General features: G+C 38.7%; 1 protein-coding gene across 2 annotated transcripts in view; it reads left to right on the top strand.

Annotated features, from left to right (window-relative positions):
• LOC137292155 (putative ferric-chelate reductase 1) overlaps positions 1 to 14,478 on the top strand; it is a 30,070-nt gene extending 15,592 nt beyond the window's left edge. For both annotated transcript variants that reach the window (XM_067823702.1, XM_067823703.1), the window contains exons 3-16: positions 45 to 205; positions 1,569 to 1,660; positions 2,268 to 2,373; positions 2,983 to 3,183; positions 4,136 to 4,243; positions 4,998 to 5,163; positions 5,494 to 5,616; positions 6,487 to 6,602; positions 6,923 to 7,009; positions 7,273 to 7,341; positions 8,000 to 8,099; positions 8,370 to 8,516; positions 8,784 to 8,854; positions 9,450 to 14,478. In XM_067823702.1, the coding sequence (XP_067679803.1) occupies positions 45 to 205; positions 1,569 to 1,660; positions 2,268 to 2,373; positions 2,983 to 3,183; positions 4,136 to 4,243; positions 4,998 to 5,163; positions 5,494 to 5,616; positions 6,487 to 6,602; positions 6,923 to 7,009; positions 7,273 to 7,341; positions 8,000 to 8,099; positions 8,370 to 8,516; positions 8,784 to 8,854; positions 9,450 to 9,542 (1,640 nt within the window). In that variant the 3' untranslated portion in view covers positions 9,543 to 14,478. The remainder of the gene's footprint in view (positions 1 to 44; positions 206 to 1,568; positions 1,661 to 2,267; positions 2,374 to 2,982; positions 3,184 to 4,135; positions 4,244 to 4,997; positions 5,164 to 5,493; positions 5,617 to 6,486; positions 6,603 to 6,922; positions 7,010 to 7,272; positions 7,342 to 7,999; positions 8,100 to 8,369; positions 8,517 to 8,783; positions 8,855 to 9,449) is intronic.
• The last annotated feature ends 745 nt before the right edge of the window (positions 14,479 to 15,223 follow it).

The raw sequence follows: 15,223 nt of genomic DNA, 5'->3' as shown, positions 1-15,223 counted from the left end.
TATTACTGCAAGATTAACACAGAATTAATATGATTTGTTTCCAGTTAATCTGACTAGTGAAGGAGACACCTATTTCCGCTCCTTCATGATTGTGGCTTGGGCCACAGATTACAAGTCCGTGAACCAGCCTCGGAAGGCAGTGGGCAAGTGGGCAGCAGTAGATGGAACCTCTGTGGGTAAAGACTGCCTCAATAACCAGGATGATGTGAGTCAATCAGTCAGTCTTTACTTCAGTACTGAGGAGGCCACAGGCCTGTTGTATCTTTCATAGTGGTCCTGTGGGTAGAGCTCAGGTCACAAATTTGTTGAAGTTAAGCACCGTCGAGCTCAGGCACTCCTTGGATGGATGACCTTGTTTGGCAGCTTGAGACTCCTGAGTGTTTTCAGGACTTGACACATGTGGTCTCACCTTGGGCAAGTGAATTTGTTAAAAGTTGCCACTCTTTGAAGCCCAGCAGAAAATAGGTACCTGGTGAGGTAAAGTCATGTGACTATAACCTTTGAGCACCTTTGAGGCAGCATTGGTTATCTGGGGTAATAATAATCAGATTTTGATTACAGCATCCAGTGAGCAACAAGTCAGATGGATACTAGGCGCTATATTAGTAAATTATTTTTATTATTAAATTATTATTATATACAATTTTCTTATCAACATGGCTTGATGAATAAAAACCACAACATTTTTAGTTACACTTTCATTTGAAGAATTCAACAGAGATGAAAACTTATCAATTGATGGATTGACAAAATTGATTCTTTAATAATTATCACAGTGATGTCAGTCACTTATCTGGAGATCTCTCTCTATAGAAAATCTAAGCTTCTCATAACTCATATTTAATGCTCAAAGATTAATAGAACTTATTGTTCTTGACTACCACCGTTGTTCATGTCATGACTGGAGGTAATGCAGAGACTCCAAAATGCAAGTTTTCTATGAATTGTTCTCAGTAGGATATATTTACATGGATTTAGAGGGTGAACTTAAGTTTATATTGAACATAATTATAGTTGAACACAAGTAACCTACCAGATCTTCGTTGAATAATTGTGGATTGCTGTGTCCATGAAAGGGTTCTAGAACATGCTTCTCTGCCCTAACATAGATTCACTACCTGATTCTTTTAAGTCAGAGTCCAGACTTGCTAAGTTTATCAGTAATGCTGGAGGTATCAGTTGCTTATCAATCAGGCTGGAGACACACACATACATTTTGAGATAATTTATCCAATTATTGCTTTTCTTATCTGTAGAAATTATAATGATTCATCATACAATGTTAAACATTTACAGACAGGCTGATTTTGAAAATAAATCATGTTGATAAATCATCTGATCAAAGTGTTTTCAAAATGAATTTTGTGTAACATGTTATGTTTGGGATAACACTTTCTCAGTAAAGTACAGATTCTAGTACATTTTAGTACTTTAGTTAGGTAGAGACCCATCAGGGATTCAAATCACCTCACGTGAGTCAAGCACCTAACCCACAGTCACATTTGAACAGTTTTTAAGTTAACATTGTGTGTACATGAATCTGAAGTGTTGGATGTGGTTCATTTCAGGGTGAAGCTCTGAGAAGCACCAGTCTTGATGCCAAGAGGAATGTAAAACTGGCATGGACTTCCCCAGATAGATATGGACATCTTGAATTCCGGTACACACTTTGACCTTCAGCTTGCCAAATGTCTTGGTCTGTGTGAATTAACAGGAGTGAGGGAGTGAGTTTAGTTTCATGCTGCCCTCAGCAATATTCCAGCTATATGACGGCGGTCTGTAAATATTGATTGAGACTGGTCAAGATGTTCCAGTGATCAACAGCATGAACTTGACCTATGCAGTTGGGAACCAATAACATGTGTCGACCAAGTCAGCAAGCCTGACCACCTGATCCCAGTAGTTGCCTCTTACTACAAGTATAGTTGCCTTTTATGGCAAGCATGGGCCTGTTCTACCCTGGACCTTCACGGCTCGAATTAACAGGAACTATTATATATTGAAACACAACAAATGCATCCACTGCAATAATTAAGTTGTGTGTCCATATGAAAGGGTTCTAGTTCATCATGCCAGCTTCTAAAGGAAATGGGGTGCAAATTAGATTTGATGATGATGATGATGATGATGATGATGTGAATTAAATTTGAATTTGAGAGTCTTAAGTTGATGAAGAAGATGATGTTGATAATGGTGTTGTGTATCATGATGACTTTGAATAACTTATGCCCAGGCTGATTCTTCTTTACCATATGATATTGTTACAGAGCTACATTTGTTGTTGACGATGATACATACTGGGCCACAGAAAAGTCTGAGATGATTGTCGACCCTAAAGCTGATCCACCTACAACCAAACCACCTCTGCCTCAGGTAGGTGTGCTCAGTGTTCAGATTTCTTGTAACTTTGTGAAGACTGTTGAACCAAGGTGCCTCATAAAAAATCTTACCACCCCGTCACATTATGACAGTGAAGTTGGAGTGCTTCTTGAACTCTGTCATTGCTGATACTAGAGCTTTTAAGTGCCACATGAGACAAAATGTCTTATATACATTCTAGAGTTACCTCCCTCTATGTCTTGATACTATGGGGTTTCATATGGAGTCAGAGACAGCATCTGACTGGACTGTGTACATATTCACAGTTACCTCCCTTCCTGTCAATGGATTGTAGAGTCAAGGCTTCATTTTAAAATATATTCACATATCTGAAATATTGCAGAGTGCAATATAAGTAAGAAATGTTATTTAACTTATAAATGCTAAGCATATTTCTGTAGCACAAAATTGAACTCGGGTATCATATTTACACTGTAATGTCAATGGATACAAGTCACATAGCTTAAATGGTCATTTGTTCAGTATAAACAAGATGAAAACAAACAGAACTCTGCAGTGTTGGTGAAAGTGAGTACTCACTAACTCACTCTCACTCGCTTGATGAAAATGTTCGTCAAGCCCACATTATTGTGCCCTTTTCAGATCATTGATCCCATCAACTCTGCTCACTGTGGCAAGCAGAAGGGTTGCTATCGCTACCCCCATGGCTGCTGGGAGTTGTACTGTGAATACATCGCCACCTGGGAGGATCATGGCACCCACATCACGTTCGAGATTGGTGCCCGCACAGATGGTCTGGATGACAGATGGGTCTCCTTGGCTCTCTCTAATGACACATACATGGTATGTCCTTGTCTCTAATGACACATACATGGTATGTCCTTGTCTCTAATGACACATACATGATATGTCCTTGTCTCTAATGACACATACATGATATGTCCTTGTCTCTAATGACACATACATGGTATGTCCTTGTCTCTAATGACACATACATGGTATGTCCTTGTCTCTAATGACACATACATGGTATGTCCTTGGCTTTCTCTAATGACACATACATGGTATGTCCTTGTCTGTCTCTAACAACACATAATGGTATGTCCTTGGGTCTCCCTAACAACACATAATGGTATGCCCTTGGCTCTCTCTAATGACATATACATGGTATGCCCTTGGGTCTCCCTAACAACACATAATGGTATGTTCTCGGCTCTCTCTTTGACATATACATGGTATGCCCTTGGCTCTCTCTAATGACATATACATGGTATGCCCTTGGGTCTCCCTAACAACACATACATGGTATGCCTTTAGCCATCTCCAATGACACATACATGGTATTTACATGGTTTTAAGGAAGTGTTCATATTGAGCACTGGCAAACTCAGTGGTGAACTTGTAATATCCAAGTGGCATGAACATTAGGTTGTCTTTGACTCTGGTAGTCATCAGTGTCCATACCCAGTAGATAGCTAATGTCTTTTTGTCACTGGAGCACTTGGAACAAGATTTAAACATATTTTAGCTCTTTCGAATAATACGTTGAACTGCATCTAAGTTAGGTCTTGCATTGAACAGCTTCCAGACCCTTAGTTTTAATTAAATGTTTGATTAGAATACTGTAAACGAAACTGAACATTTATGTGTCTTGGAAATGACTTTAAAGAAAAAGAGTGCACTGTCCAATGCTCAATGTTTCTGCTTTTGATACTGCCAGAAAGTGTTGTCAGTTGGATTCTATAGTAGGGACTTCAAGTCCATTGTATGACACTGATGATGTTTCTGTTGTCAGGGTGATGACATGGTGATGGACTGTATACACAACTCAGAGACTCACCAAACGAAGGTGTCCCTGTCCTACAATGAACCTGGCAAGAAGCAGAACAGGAAGCTGCCACAGGTAAATTGCAAGTCCCTCATGGTGCTGGTCATCAGTCCATCCAGGCTAGAATTGATCTTTGCTTTAAAACGCCTTTTATTTGGGATTGCACTTTCTCAGTAAAGTACAGATTGTAGTACTTTTGTTGGGTTGAGTCCCATCCAGGATTCGAACCCACACCCCCAGAATCAAGCACCTAATTGCCAGCCACCTAACCCTCTCAGCCCCGCTCAGATCTGTACTTGAAGAAACAGTCATCTGAAGGCGATGGTTCATCAGGTCTCGATGGTGTTCATGCATGTCACGTTCCAGTTTCACTGACCGATGCTCATGATGTCAATCAGTGGATTGTGGCATGCAGACTTGAGTTTATACACACCACTGTCACACACCACAACTATTTCCATGTGCAGTGTTGAGCAGCAAAGAGCAAAATAAGTAAATCATACTCTCTTTTAGACAAAGGGAGTTGGGTAACTGATGGGTTTTAACCGTTTTCTGATGGTTGTCAGTTGGAATCCACAAATTGTCTCTCTATGAATTACAATCATTGAAGTTTGTTGAAAGAATCATGCAGTTTCAAGAATTATTTCAGCTGGCTGGAGTCCATGGCTCTGCCTATAAAAGATGAAGCTGCAAATTCAAGATATCTGTATGTGAAGTACATTCATTCAAGTTCAGGAAGTGAATCAAGTTTCAGTGGAACTATACGTCTGTATGTCAAGGACTTCATTGCCAGTTTAGAGTTAAGTGCATCCATGTTGACTTGTTGCAGTATCTGACCGACAAGGCAGTGGTGTTCCAGGAGGGTTCTCATTTCAACGGACGTATACGCTGTCGCTTCCAGATTAAGAAATACACCAAGGACAGTACTCGTCGAATTGTTGCTCTCACGGGCAACAAATGGCACATCATTCTGGCTAAAGGAAATGCTGTACAAGGTAAATAATCTACATAGGTGGTTCAGGTGGATGGGTTGTACTGCCTCTTTTAAAAGTTGTTATAGTTATGATATCTGAATTGTTTCAGGCCTGATAACATATAATATGTCTAGATGTTCTACAATACATGGCACCTATCTTTCAAGAACTGTAAATACCTAGTATCCTTGGTAATAAAAAATCTACTTATAAATTTCTTATTATTAGTGCTTTGCAAGTCACATTTGTAAATTTTGATGTTTGCATCTGAAGAGATAGCCATGTTTTGTGTACCCTGTGGTAAGAGGTATGAGGATAATTTTATAACTCAGCAACTAATAATGATTTCAGGAAACAAAATTCGCCATGGCTTGTTGGAACATCAGCTGCCAGTTGTCTCCCCTTACAGGGTGTCCCTCCAGACTATGCCAGATGTCCATGACAGGGCCAGATATCCCCTGGTCAAGGCCCATGGTGAGTGCCAAGATGTTTCATTGGATATTAGTGGGACAGGGTTCACCCATTCAGAAATCTGCTGTGCCTGGCTGAGCAGAGTTACTTCCCTTAGCCATGCAAGCACCCTGTGCCCACGCAGACATCTGCTGCTCATGGCTAAGCAGAGTTACTTCCTTTAGCCATGCAAGCACCCTGTGCCCACGCAGACATCTGCTGCTCATGGCTAAGCAGAGTTACTTCCCTTAGCCATGCAAGCACCCTGTGCCCACGCAGACATCTGCTGCTCATGGCTAAGCAGAGTTACTTCCTTTAGCCATGCAAGCACCCTGTGATTATGGGTTTGAAACCATGATTGTTCTCATATTTAAGTATTCACAGTACTTAAAATGTGATCGTGGGTTTTCAAAAGTGGTCAATGTCTAAGAAATGTTATGCACACAAAAGCATACATTTAATTCATCTGTATCACTCCAGGCTTTCCTTCTCACTTCAGGCTGTGATTTAACTGTGATAATATTCAAAGTTGTGCTTAACCAGCCATAATGATTCATTATAATATTTTCAGATGTCTTTTTTATATCACCATGATGCCTGTAGACAGTTGTTCTGGAAGATGGTGATTGATGAAGAAAACCACCATTTCATTGATGATAAGAATTACAGAACTAGAAAGAATTTCTGGTGTCGCTAATCTTACAGGATTTATAAATGTTTTTATAACATTATTTCCTTATTAGATACTGCAGTTCTTTCAATGTACTTTGTATATATAGGTTAACATGTTTCAGTAACTGTCCGTAATGTGACACTAGTATGTAGATAGTCTAGCAGTGCTGATGAGGATTTGTGGAGTTATATCATTTCAATATCATCCCTCATCCTTTCCAGGCTGCCTGATGCTGTTTGCCTTCGTGTTCTGTTCCTCCATTGCTCTGTTGATGACCAAGTACTACAAGCCGATGTGGCCCAACAAGAGGTTCTTTGAACAGCGCTACTGGTTTGTGGTCAGTATAAAAAATACTGAGTTAGATTAAACATGGTGACCTGATACTATATTCATCATCATTCTAATAATGAGAGAGGATGTGTACTATTTCATAAACTATTTTTGTTACTCTCAAATGAAGACCTGCTGATATAAAGAAAAATCATTTAATGCCAGATACATTAACAGTTTCCTGTTTCAATGTTCTACTGGTCATAGGATGTAACATGTCCACAAATATTTCATTTTTGGAACCAAGATGTCAACACAAGGGAAAGAGAGAAAAAAGTTTTTCACTTAATGTGTAAATTAACTCTTTGTTTACATTGGTCTGTTTAGGTCCATTTCAACCTGATGGCTTTGGCCTTCCTTGTGGTGATCATTGCTATCATCCTCATCTTTGTGGAAGCAGGTGGCTGGAGTCTGGTAAGTACAAGCTGAGATCATTCATACGTTCCAGGGAACAATGGGTTACCATATACTTTCATGGTCTCCCTTTTGGAGCTCTCTAACAGGATACTTTCCAGGTTCCCATTATTTGTCTCCATTGGGAGCACTTTGGAAGAATAGTTCCAGTTACCCTAGACTTGTGTCTCTTCAAGGTTTTTCATATGTGCATGATATAGCACAGATGTATTGTAAACACTGTTTTCATAATTATGATGATAAATGTTCTTTTTGTTCTTCAGACACCGGACCTACCTCAGAGGGCCCATCCTATTCTGGGAATAATTATATTCATCTGTATTTTGATAAATGTGAGTATATATGCTCATATAACATCTCATTGGTGTATGTTTTAGAGATTAATGATGCAGTACTATGCCATAGTTGACACACAAACTGTGTGGTGGTATGTGCTCCTTGACATGACTCAGGTAACGTATATGGGGACATGAAGAATGCAAGTGGGAAGTCTGCTTTTCTCACACATTCATGATTTCTCCAACACACAAGTACAAGGTCCATAAAGATCCTGGTTAGAATTCGACTTCGTACTTTTCTTAAGAGATGACTAATGAGATGAGTGGTCAGTGTCTCAGACTTTGTTGACACATGTCATTGTTTCCCAAATGCGTAGATCAGTGCTCATGCTGCTAATCACTGGATTGTTTAGTCCAGACTTTATTATGTACAGAACTCTGGCATATAGCTGGAATATTTCTGAGTGTCACATAAAATTAAATTCACTCCTTCTCCATACACAAATGCCTTTCATCCAAAGTCGTCTCTGAGTACCCTGCAGAATTTGATAGTAATGATGAACCTTTACTGCCTAACTATTTCTTTAAAAGCAGTTTGTGTTGTATTTTCCCTAGAGAGTTGAGAACATAGTAATCCCTTAACAAGGGCACCAAAGTAGTTTGACTTAGAGCATGTCTATGTTATATTATTTATGTGTATGTTTATTTGCAGCCAATCATTGCTCTGTTCCGCCCGTCGGAGGATAATAGTTGTCGACCTGTCTTCAACTGGTTCCACTGGGCGTTCGGAACCATTGCCAACATCCTTGCCAGTAAGTCTGTGTGTTGTGTTGATGAATATTGTTGTGGTAGACTATGATTATGAAGAATGGTCTGTTATCACTGAATAAATTGTATTGTGCTGTGATTGCAAACACCTTGCTCAGGTATTTCACTGAAATGGTATCCTTTGAGGTTTCTTCTTGCCATGATGCTGAAACACTGTTCAGATCAGTGACAAACCATGTTCACCTACTCACCGACTATCTGTCCCTGGCTGTATAGTTTCTCCAAAGCTGTAACCCCTGGTTCTTGTGTTGCAGTTCCCAACATCTTCATCGGGATGGACTTCGGCAAGGCCATGATTCCCTGGTGGGCTACCTGGATCATGGTGTTCTGGGTCATCTTCCATCTCATCATTGAGGTCACCCTTGAGGTCCACCAGTGCTGCACCCACAAGAAGAACAAGGGTGAGTAAAGAAACTGGACAGTATGAAAATTGAGGTCATGCTAGAGGGGGTTAGTGTCTTGAAAGATGTGAATTCATTAACAGACAATATACTGAGACTATTCTCTAGAAGACGGGCTTTTGTACAGAATTCTTGTTTCATAAGATTATGTATTGGGGTTCTTTTTTGTCAAAATAAGTGCATTGTCTGAAATTATGAAAGTTTAACCAGTCATGTGGTATACTGTAACATGATTAATTTTAATGACCCACACTCCATTATTTGCAGAGAGAAGGAAGAAATACGAGGCAATGAAGAGAGACAACCCTAAAAACTACATCCAAGAGCCTGAACCAGCTGTAAGTACCATATATGTGTCGCCCCTTTACCTGTATGTAGGACCTAGGTACTGATGTTGTAGACACTGTAGATGATGTTGTTGGCACCGAAGGTGATGTTGTTTACCTTCTTGATAATCAAGATATGCTGTCGACACTGCAGATGATTATGTCAACACTGTTATTATTGTCGACACTAGATGATGTTCTAGACACTGTAAATGATGGTGTAGACACTGTAGATGGTGACGTTGTTTACCTTCTAGATAATGAAGATATGTTGTCAACACTGCAGATGATTATGTCGGCACTGAGGATGATGTCGACACTAGATGATGTTATAGGCACTGTAGATGGTGGTGTTGTCTGTCTTATAGATAATGGAGGTGTGTTGCAGCCGCTGTTAGAACTAGACACTGTAGAGGGTGATGTTGTAGACAGTGTAGAGGGTGATGTTGTAGACAGTGTAGAGGGTGATGTAGACACTGTAAAGGGTGATGTTGTAGACACTGTAGAGGGTGATGTAGACACTGTAGAGGGTGATGTTGTAGACACTGTAGAGGATGATGATGTAACCACTGTGGGTACTGATGTTGTAGCCATTTTTCAATTACAGGGCCGCCGCTTCAAGAGGTCGTTGTTGTGGCTCCACCTGACGGTGACAAGTATCATCACAATCATCATGATCATCATCATCGCAGTCTGCTAGATTTAATACTGCAGTTAAAAGTGGAGACGGAACAAACTGAGATGTGGCACTGGGAATAAGTTCATGTCATACAGGACCTTTTTATCTTTGACGTTTGAAAAATGATTTGAATTACAATTGAAATCTCCGAGAGTGTTGTTAGGGAATCACTACCAATGATTTTCTTACTTATGGATTTTATATTGAGCAAATTGCTCCTCATGTCACAAATATTGTCTCCATTAGATAGATGGGCAATCGAATATGATCTGAACATTTTACAGTGTTTGCCACATATTGAGAACGGAAAAGAGGCAAGAGTTGTCTCCCTTACAACAGGAACACTAGATCTGAAGCATCCAAATGCAATGAACAATGTCTTTTATTAATGTGATGCTGTGTGTAAGAAGACTTATGTTATATGAGCAACACATGATAAACCTGCTTCTCTCACCAGCAATGTACATTATATGCACTGCAGTGCCATGTGGAAGGAGCACTCTTCACTGATCTCAGATTTGGTCAGGCCTACCAAAGAAATCCAGCATAGAGCTGGTTACAGCAATGCAAAATCAAAACAAGACAGTCTCCTTAATTAGTACAACCATTTTCATTGAAATTGTGACAAAGTGTATGCACAGTCAGTCTGTTGACTTCTGCATGATTAACTGTGTTCAGTTCCACTCAGAGCAGTTTTTTTAACATAATGATACACACAGTGGGTGTCTTGTATAGATTAGATGTGGTCATATTCCACAGTTGGGTTGCTCCATGCTTGTTTTCATTGGTAGGCTTGTTGTCACGGTGATGAGGAGCACAGGTTTCAAGATAATCTCCTCCACAAGAACTATCAAGCTTTGTGCTTTCAACACAGTGTGGCATCATGCACAGGCCTGATGCATGAAATTGCTGTTCTGTTTCTAGGGAGATTATTAGCTTTGATTTGGTTGTGTAACTTCTTTTGTTACTCATTTTTGAAGATTCTGATCTTGTAAATCCGTGGAAATTTGTTATCTGTAGCAGAATAGTTTTGTTGCATAATGAATGATTACGATCATGTTTGAAGAAGTCTGTAGGTTTCGTTGCATAAGTTGTTGAGTAATATTTGAAGACTCTGCATGGAACTTGTTTGAGTTCAGTGGAATATGTTTTTACATAGTGTTCTTAAACTTTTATAATTTGGAACATTTTAGTTTGTTCTATATGCATTTACTTTTATGTTTTCTGTTTCTGCACGGCTAGGTGTTTGAATTGTGTTAGAGACATGTTGAAATAGATTCAGGATGCATGAATCTCGGGACATCTTTAGCATGATGTTACATTTCTTAAAGGAGCATCCGACTGTGTGATCTTCAGAGTGCCAGTAACTTAGTTGTACTGCTAACATGTCTCATGTAATGGTGCTATGTATGCCAGATTCACTTCAGCTGGATTGTAGTTATCAGCATAATGATATTATTTTTATTATGGTAGGTTCCGCTGCAATTTTACTGATAGGATTGCTGTGGAGGTGAATGAGGCACATTGAGACTTACTGTTTTATAAAACTGAAGACAAGTGTTTTTGTTGTGCCAATGGGGCTGTGTAGTAGCCTAGTGGTCAGTGCACTCACTTGTCATCCTGTGTATGAGTTTGACTCCATGATTCTACAGAAAGTCCCTCAGGATTCATGGATTCATCATACAATGGCAGATCAGCAGTGTTTGGAAAAATTACTTTTTTTTACTGTAATGATTATGAAAGTTTACCATCAAAAAACATTTATAAATGTAATTTTTTTTCTGTGTGTGATTTTGATGACTTAGCTATGACTTAGTGTGCCTCATTGCAAAAGGGCTATTGGTTCAGCTCAAGGTATGTTATGAACGTTTATCAAAGGGAGAGAATTAGTGAAGGGTATGAATTTCTTCACATTCCAGTGCAAGAATATGATTGGTTGATACAAACAAATTCCTGTGTACAAGATTCAGATGATCCTGTTTAGACAAAACCGAGATCCAAGGACCATAGCATAGCCACAAGAAACAATTACTGAGAAAGTAATTATCATGTCTTAATGATCTGAGGAATACGTCATGATGTGTCACATAGTCTTGTGTTTACTCATGTAATTGTTATATATTTATTTTATCAATCTAATTTAGTGTCTTGTGTGGTCTGTAGACGAGTGAACAGGAATATTGGAGATGTGAAAATCTGACACCTCTGTATTCTCAGGAAATATCAGCTTCAGCAGTAGAATTAGATAGAAGGTGGAAATCATGTTGGCGATTGTAGCCTATAATAAATTCGTGGGAAGTTCAGGCTACTCTACAGGCAGTGGGGCAGCCAAGTGGTGGAAGCATGTGCACATCACGCCAAAGAATCGGGTTTGATTCCCTAATGGGTACATTGTGTGAAGCCCATTTCTGGTGTTCACCGCTGTGATATTGCTTGAATATTGCTTAAAGCGATGTAAATCCCAACTCACTCACTCACTCCAGCCACTCGACATCTGTTCATCTCTCTGTGGTATGATGTTATATTTGTTCAAACAGCGGCATGTGGCAGATGTCGTGCTCGTGACTTTTAACATTATCATGGGCCCTGTCCTTTTGAATTGTACATTTTAGGCCTGATAGCATTTAGGTGCTTTTTACATTTCAAGGTTTGAAATGAATGTTTCATATTACACAGCTTGTATTGTGAAACATTAGGGAGAGTGTTCAATATTTAGCATTTTTCTCAGATTGAAATACTTAAATATGGTATTCATGATCTAAGGTGTGTCCATGATACCAAGGTAGATGTTGAGTGATGGATGCTCACAAGGACACTGCTGAAGTGATGTGATCAAGACAAAATGTGTGATGCTCGAATATTGAGAATTAATAGGCACATGCTTATAATATGGAAATAATTGTTGTAGATTCTGGCCATTATTTAATTTAAATGGAGATAGCCAGGCCTCTCTGAATGGAATCTGGGTCTGACAATGTAGCTGGCATTACCTGCTCGGTCAATGGGTTAATCATGTAATATAGATAGATGATTATGTTGTAATTATCTCCCTTGTATCATGTTCATGCCATTGTACATTGTATATATTGACGTAAGGCTAGCATGTAACTTTTCACAAATATGAATGCGAATATATATTGGTTTTACAAGTATGTGGCTATTTTTACAAACGTTTTGTTGTTAATTTTTAAATCTTAACCATCAAAGTTATCTAAAAGCTTTGAGGGTTACTTGCAAAATTGGTAAAATATCTGTGTTGAAATATGTTTGATAATTACTGGTGAATAAACAAGGATATATCAATCTGAAAACTTTCATTTTGGAATGAGAAATATCACAAGGTAGTGGGTGATGTTTGTAACTATTCTTATTGATTATAACTGCCGCCATTTTTCACAGCCACTAGACAAAAAAGGATCCAGTTTCCATAGAAAATATTTTCAATGAAGAGGGCATCCTTGTATAGTCAATGATGACTTCCTATGATACTTACCCGTGACTTAAGTAGAAAATTTAGTCCATAACTTTTTAATCTCCTTTTCTGGAAATTGTTAGTGTCTGTGTACGATACTGTTGTATATTATTGTTATGTTGAGTGTTATTTATTTAATTCCCCGCACAGCAGATTGCCAGTGCCGAGGCTTGTATGTTCAGGCTCTTCTACAAAATCTGGTGTAAAGCAACAAAACAGAATGAATATATGAGTTATATATCAGAATTAGTATGTATTTGTACTGCTGATAACATCTGACATTCAGCGAGCAGTTCCTAGTCATTGTTATGCTTGTGGTAATGATATTCAAAAATAGTATTCTCTTAACATGTTTTATTCTTTGGCAGCCATCTTTATTCCCAATGATGGACAAAAGCAACACACTGTAGATGAAGTGTTGGTATTACATGCATTAATATGATCGCAGTATTGGCCGCAGAGTGCTATTTCAGTGAAACATCCTAGTATCAGTACTGTATGGTGCACATTTTTTATTTTAAAAAAACCCCAGAACATGATCATGAGTATGCAACAATGATTCCAATGCTACAGGTATGTGTAGTGTCAGTACAACAAGTTCGAACTGAAATTTAGAAGGTTTGGCTGCAGTATCATATGTCTTTCCGATACCTGTAGTTTTGTTTATTTTGCTGGAACACATGTTCATTCAGTTTTGTTGTTTTATCGTCATGATTTTACCAGAAAGTGATGACCACATCACACATCATGTTTCCTAGCATGCCCTATCCTTAAGTGCATAAAGTCTCAAGTAAGGTAGCATTTTTTCGCTGTTGTGATGATCTTGACACTTTTCTAGCTGTAGTTAAATTGTTTTGTTACTGATTTCAAGCAGGAAGAATAAGAATTACAGTAAAATTTATTAAACTTCTTTTTAGATTCATCAGCAGTAGTGTGTAATTGTATAAGTGGAGTGAACTTTTGCTGAACAATATAAAATAATAATGTTTTCTCTATTGACATGCTGTGAGGTAATTATGATTTTTTGTGTTTATGCTTATGTTGCCTTTTATATCTCTTTCACAATGGTGCTCTTTAATACATTTACGTCCAATACAAATATGCAGTAACAAAGAGGATATCCATTTAAATGTTCACTCTGAGATGCTGGTGATTAGATTAGGTGCCTTGGACTGTCAGTTTTCCATCCATCTGTCCGTCTCTTGCATAAACTTGCTTCTTATGACAGTTTAAACTATAAATGTTAAAGACAAAAGTGGAAGTTAGATCTGTACATTATGGTATTGCTGTCCAGATGGCAATCCTGCATTATGTGAGACTTATACCAAATATTTATCCATGCAATATTGAGACTACATATTTAGATTATCTGACTTTGTACTGCATTGTACACTGTGTCATTGTGGACACCATGTTACTCGGCCTTGGCTTGTAGAATATCCTTACTACTTTATTATTTGAGTGAATAAATATACTTTTATTGTACTTGGTACATGTAGCTCATTTCTCTCCCAGAACAGTGTTGATGTACAGAACAACCTCAGGGCCGAGGTAACTGTAACTCAAATACCTTAACATAGACTCATGACCATCTTAAAGCTTAGGTTGTTTTGTATACTCTGCTCCCTGCACAGATAATTGTGTTGAATGTCATCCATGAGGAGACAGATATACCTTTGAGAAAAGCGGGGATGCAAACATCTTGAGGAAGAGGGAGCGTGCTCTGCATTTTTACTCATTTTTAGTTAGGACATAAACATCATGTGTTGACTAATTTCCGGGTGTTATTGAGTATTTGAAGCACGGGAATACATTTGAAACAGACAGCGTCGGTGTCAGTAAATAGTCTTGCACTTTCCGGGAATCTAAGACCATTTGATCAGGTTTTTCAACCAATCAGATTAGAGAACACAGTGACTTTTGGTTTACAATGGTCATTTAATAAACTTCCATTGCAAAAGGGGGTTGTGCACCCCTGCAGCCCCAATGCTATGTAATGCTTTAGCCTACTTAGCTCTATTGTCCTGTGTATCAGGCCATTCTGGGACTGTAGTAGAGCTCAGCTGGGTTCAAAGGTCATGATGTCAGTGAAGGTTAGATTTGAACAGATCTGAACTGTGAATGTGATGTAGACAACTGGTCATATCCCATATATCCAGTGTTATGGGATTTTAGACGCTGAGGAAAGCTTTATAATTACATGAATTAGGATACAACATCTCACTGGCTT

The sequence above is a fragment of the Haliotis asinina genome, chromosome 7 (genome assembly GCF_037392515.1).
Source record: "Haliotis asinina isolate JCU_RB_2024 chromosome 7, JCU_Hal_asi_v2, whole genome shotgun sequence".
Classification (NCBI taxonomy): domain Eukaryota; kingdom Metazoa; phylum Mollusca; class Gastropoda; order Lepetellida; family Haliotidae; genus Haliotis; species Haliotis asinina.
This window is presented reverse-complemented; position numbering and strand designations above follow the sequence as displayed.